Raw genomic sequence first — 5,999 nt, 5'->3', positions numbered from 1 at the left:
GAGGCCTGGTCGAGGACCGGGCCGCGGGGACACTAAAGCCCCGAAATCATCTCAAGATAACCTCAAGATAACTGGATATCATACTGAAACACTTGCTTAATGACAATTACACAACTGTATATGTAATGTAGTATTTCCTTGTATAATTGATGTATATATAATTTATACTGTATATCATTTATTAAAGATAAAAAATAGAATAACACAGTGCCAAATATATGAGAAAATAACCACAAACACGAATGAAGATAATTATCATAATTATCACTAATTATTATCGTAATATAACTAATAATTATTTAAGATAATTACAAGACTTCCTAATCTCGAAACTTACATTTAATATATTGTGTCTTTGATCTTACCACAAGGATGAATTGACGGAGCATTCATTCTCTGAGGGAACGTACCCTTATGGTATCATCATGCCACAATGTACCATCATGCTACAATGTACCATCATGCTACAATGTACCATCATGCTACAATGTACCATCATGCTACAATGTACCATCATGCCACAATGTACCATCATGCCACAATGTACCATCATGCCACAATGTACCATCATGCCACAATGTACCATCATGCTACAATGTACCATCATGCCACAATGTACCATCATGCTACAATGTACCATCATGCCACAATGTACCATCATGCTACAATGTACCATCATGCCACAATGTACCATCATGCCACAATGTACCATCATGCCACAATGTACCATCATGCTACAATGTACCATCATGCCACAATGTACCATCATGCTACAATGTACCATCATGCCACAATGTACCATCATGCTACAATGTACCATCATGCCACAATGTATCATCATGCTTCAATGTACCATCATGCTACAATGTACCATCATGCCACAATGTACCATCATGCTACAATGTATCATCATGCTACAATGTATCATCATGCTACAATGTACCATCATGCTACAATGTATCATCATGCTACAATGTATCATCATGCTACAATGTATCATCATGCTACAATGTACCATCATGCTACAATGTACCATCATGCTACAATGTATCATCATGCTACAATGTACCATCATGCCACAATGTACCATCATGCTACAATGTATCATCATGCTACAATGTATCATCATGCTACAATGTACCATCATGCTACAATGTATCATCATGCTACAATGTATCATCATGCTACAATGTATCATCATGCTACAATGTACCATCATGCTACAATGTACCATCATGCTACAATGTACCATCATGCTACAATGTACCATCATGCTACAATGTATCATCATGCTACAATGTATCATCATGCTACAATGTACCATCATACCACAATAAACACTCAAAATCGATCAAGATATATAAATCAGCGGACTAAGGAGCCGTTCGTGTAGAGTAAGGCGGATTAGTTACCCCGTTTAAAGAGGTTAAATGAGGTGTAAAAGGTTTCTGATCCTCCAAGGAAGGGAACAATGTCTGGGCGTAAGGGTGGGACGTCATGGCTCCACCCTCACACACACACACACACACACACACACACACACACACACACACACACACACACACACACACACACACACACACACACACACACACACACACACACACGCAAACACTCACAGCCTACCTACTAGGCCACGAGCACCAACAATAATGGAAGTTTCTCAGACACAACTGGGGTCCAACTGGGCCTTGAGGCCTACCCTTGAGTGGCACTTGAGTATCGAGGTATTAGGTGGGTCTCCCTTACACCCGGGTCCTCGGATACTAGAAACTCATGCATGTATTGTTGATTTTAAAGTCTTCCTTGTTAGGTTAGGTTGGTTTGATGAGGCTGGGTTTGGATTAAATAAGGTTAGGTTAAGGTTATGTCGGGTTGGGTTCATTTTGGATGGGTTAGGTTGGGTTAAGTTCACTTGGGTTGGATTAAGTTAGATTAGATTTAGGTTAGGGTTATGTTACGTTGGGTTCAGGTCATGTTAGATTATTGTTAGGTTATTGGCTGACCACTTGAACAGGTAGAGCGATGACCTTGCTTTTTGCAGGTCGACGTTCGATCCCCAATGATGCAAGTAGTGGATCACCGTTCATTCAATCCCATCTCATATCACAGCTCTCTGTGTGTGAGAGAGAGAGAGAGAGAGAGAGAGAGAGAGAGAGAGAGAGAGAGAGAGAGAGAGAGAGAGAGAGAGAGAGAGAGAGAGAGAGAGAGAGAGAGAGAGAGAGATAGAGAGAGAGAGAGAGAGAGAGAGAGAGAGAGAGAGAGAGAGAGAGAGAGAGAGATAGAGAGAGAGAGAGAGAGAGAGAGAGAGAGAGAGAGAGAGAGAGAGAGAGAGAGAGAGAGAGAGAGAGAGAGAGAGAGAGAGAGAGAGAGAGAGAGAGAGAGAGAGAGAGAGAGAGAGAGAGAGAGATAGAGAGTCTGAGGAAAGTATGCTTAGCCCTTTGTTACAAAATGTCTAATTCACTCCTGAAGCTGAGACCTATGCTAATGAATATACTCTAACTTGTACTTGTGGACAAAATAAGAAATACCAACTGCTACGAGGGTCATTGACCACAAAAATCCAGCACCATTTCACCCTCCTAATATTGATCTTACCTTTGAGAGTGAAAGAGGAACACATACTAGGGACCCAAAACGTTCCTACCACCACCCCACATTCCTCTAGTGGGCTCTTGCTGGCCTCCTCCGTCCAAACCCTCCACCATGACTCAACAGAGAAAGACTGGACCACAAGAGAGGGAGAAACAGGCCAGACAAAACACCTAATCAGCCAGAAAGTGTGTATGCAGGAACGGGAAAGTGACCATCACACCCCATTAATAGCCCAGGAACCCGGCTCATGTTCCATACAACATGGAAAATGCCACAAAGAAAAGTGGGGAAACGGTCAACCACTCTGTTCCTGTCAAGGGCTTGACAAGGGTCACTCGCGTCTTCAAGAGTGTGAATTAGATTATGCCCGGTCGAGTGCCTCTTTATATAGGGGAGTCTACTCTCATAAATATGAGCCCATAGGCCTGTCAATTAGTTTGTATTTAGCTGTGTTACACACTGTGAATTGCCTGACTCCGCTTCACAAGCAGACCTAACAGACCCGGGAGCCGGTCGGCCGAGCGGACAGCACGCTAGACTTATGATCCTGTGGTCCTGGGTTCGATCCCAGGCGCCGGCGAGAAACAATTTAGCAGAGTTTCTTTCACCCTATGCTCCTGTTACCTAGCAGTAAAATAAGTACCTGGGTGTTAGTCAGCTGTCACGGGCTGTTTCCTGAAGGTGGAGGCCTGGTCGAGGACCGGGCCGCGGGGACACTAAAAAGCCGAGGACCGGGCCGCGGGGACACTAAAAAGCCCCGAAATCATCTCAAGATAACCTCAAGATAACCCTACGACCCTATGACGTTGCCTCTCTCTAACTCTCTGGCAACTTTCCATGGAATTTCGAAATGGGTTCAAGACTTTTGAAGCTCACATTTGGCCCACACTATTAACCACTGGCTAGGAGAATCGCCCGATAATCTCTCCCCTCCCCTGGTCTCCATTACTGGGCTTTGTACAACGCCTGCCCATTGGTCACTCGAGTTATGTATCCTCCAATGGTGAATCTGGTGCTGTTTACCGTGTGAATTGGACTTGAACTATGTAAACATGGTCGTTCACACCCATGACGGTGTGTGTGTGGTGTGTATGACCTCGTTAACAGCGTAATGTATAGCTTTCGGTTCAATGGGCCCCGTTTAGGGGAACGGGGCGGCTCAGTATACAGTTCTCTCGTATGTGTGTATTTCTGGCGGGTGTATATGTGTATGGGTGTGTGTGTATATGGGTTGGGCTTCAGGTGTTGATTTCAATCGTTCGATCTTTAAATAAGTTGATTTTTAGTTCCCGAATCATTAGGGTTTATTCGCGATTGCTTTGAGAGTCGTGTATGGAGTTTACCTCCACCACTCCACAACCATGTATGGAGTTTACCTCCACCACTCCACAACCATGTATGGAGTTTACCTCCACCACTCCACAACCATGTATGGAGTTTACCTCCACCACTCCACAACCATGTATACAGTCTACCTCCACCCCTCCACAACCATGTATACAGTCTACCTCCACCCCTCCACAACCATGTATACAGTCTACCTCCACCCCTCCACAACCATGTATACAGTCTACCTCCACCCCTCCACAACCATGTATACAGTCTACCTCCACCCCTCCACAACCATGTATACAGTCTACCTCCACCCCTCCACAACCATGTATACAGTCTACCTCCACCCCTCCACAACCATGTATACAGTCTACCTCCACCCCTCCACAACCATGTATACAGTCTACCTCCACAACCCTGTATACAGTCTACCTCCACCCCTCCACAACCATGTATACAGTCTACCTCCACCCCTCCACAACCATGTATACAGTCTACCTCCACCCCTCCACAACCATGTATACAGTCTACCTCCACCCCTCCACAACCATGTATACAGTCTACCTCCACCCCTCCACAACCATGTATACAGTCTACCTCCACCCCTCCACAACCATGTATGCAGTCTACCTCCACCCCTCCACAACCATGTATACAGTCTACCTCCACCCCTCCACAACCATGTATACAGTCTACCTCCATCCCTCCACAACCAATGTATACAGTTTACCTCCACCACTTCTGAATCTTACCCATAAATTCTGAGTAGTGTTATTAACTTTTCAATAATTCTACTAACCTCCTTGAGGTTACCTTGAGGTGCTTCCGGGGCTTAGCGTCCCCGCGGCCCGGTCGTCGACCAGGCCTATATACCTACCTCAGGTCCATAGTTCAATTAACATCATAAGTAATTACAGAACAGCCCAAACAATTCCGTTTTCTGTTGGACGGGAGAGTAAACTGCTCCATTAGGATCCAAAAACCCGTACGTCATTACAATGATGACATCATAATGACGTCACACCTTGTGCAGACCAATAGCAACACTCCACATCTGATCACTTGATTTATTTAAGAGATGGGTTAGGTTAAGTTAGGTTAGGTTAGGTTAGGTTAGGATAAGTTAAATTATTTTGACGACGTAGGTGGATACATAACTACTTTTGACGACGTAGGTGGATACATAACTGCCTCTGACGACGTAGGTGGATACATAACTGCCTCTGACGACGTAGGTGGATACATAACTACTTTTGACGACGTAGGTGGATACATAACTGCCTCTGACGACGTAGGTGGATACATAACTGCCTCAGACGACGTAGGTGGATACATAACTACCTCTGACGATGTAGGTGGATACATAACTGCCTCAGACGACGTAGGTGGATACATAACTGCCTCAGACGACGTAGGTGGATACATAACTACCTCTGACGACGTAGGTGGATACATAACTACCTCTGACGACGTAGGTGGATACATAACTGCCTCTGACGACGTAGGTGGATACATAACTGCCTCTGACGACGTACGTGGATACATAACTACGTCTGACGACGTAGGTGGATACATAACTACCTCTGACGACGTAGGTGGATACATAACTACCTCTGACGACGTAGGTGGATACATAACTGCCTCAGACGACGTAGGTGGATACATAACTACCTCTGACGACGTAGGTGGATACATAACTGCCTCTGACGACGTAGGTGGATACATAACTGCCTCTGACGACCTAGACGGACACATAACTACCTCTAGAATACATAACCCAAGACACATATTCTCCGCCCCCTAGGCCAGGCTCCAGACACGGGGAATGTATCACGCCAGGAACGACTAGGCCTCCTGATTGACCAGCCCGGCAGACCTAGTCAGAGACCGGGCCGCGGGGGACACTGATCCCCGGAATCAACGCTAGGTGACCGAATTTATGCAAATTTCACATCAATAAACTTACTTTTCAAGATCAACTAAAAACTTCCTGAAATATCGAGTCCTTGTGGTAATGGAAGAGGCGCTCACATGGGTATGTGAGCGCCTGGAGCACCAGGATGTTACCGGGA

General features: G+C 45.2%; 2 protein-coding genes across 2 annotated transcripts; both read left to right on the top strand.

Moving 5' to 3' along the window:
• The first annotated feature begins 414 nt into the window (after nucleotides 1–414).
• On the top strand, nucleotides 415–1,377 carry LOC138359415 (uncharacterized). Its single transcript, XM_069318551.1, has one exon. It carries the CDS (start codon nucleotides 415–417, stop codon nucleotides 1,375–1,377), a length of 963 nt encoding a protein of 320 aa, XP_069174652.1.
• A 1,479-nt stretch (nucleotides 1,378–2,856) lies between these two features.
• On the top strand, nucleotides 2,857–5,731 carry LOC138359414 (trophinin-like). Its single transcript, XM_069318550.1, has 2 exons — nucleotides 2,857–2,944; nucleotides 5,103–5,731. The coding sequence occupies exons 1-2, from the start codon at nucleotides 2,857–2,859 to the stop codon at nucleotides 5,729–5,731; spliced, it is 717 nt and encodes a 238-aa protein (XP_069174651.1).
• The last annotated feature ends 268 nt before the right edge of the window (nucleotides 5,732–5,999 follow it).

The sequence above is a fragment of the Procambarus clarkii genome, chromosome 90 (genome assembly GCF_040958095.1).
Source record: "Procambarus clarkii isolate CNS0578487 chromosome 90, FALCON_Pclarkii_2.0, whole genome shotgun sequence".
In the NCBI taxonomy this organism is placed as follows: Eukaryota; Metazoa; Arthropoda; class Malacostraca; order Decapoda; family Cambaridae; genus Procambarus; species Procambarus clarkii.
Note: the sequence above shows the minus strand (reverse complement) of the source record. Positions and strands in the feature narration are given on the sequence as shown.

Excerpts from the sequence above, each read along its gene's own strand:
- LOC138359415 (XM_069318551.1), top strand. The coding sequence starts at position 415 with ATGGTATCATCATGCCACAATGTACCATCATGCTACAATGTACCATCA.
- LOC138359414 (XM_069318550.1), top strand. The coding sequence starts at position 2,857 with ATGGAAAATGCCACAAAGAAAAGTGGGGAAACGGTCAACCACTCTGTT. Across the intron at positions 2,945-5,102 it reads GGTCACTCGCGTCTTCAAGA|GTGGATACATAACTGCCTCT; the intron begins GTGTGAATTAGA and ends TTGACGACGTAG.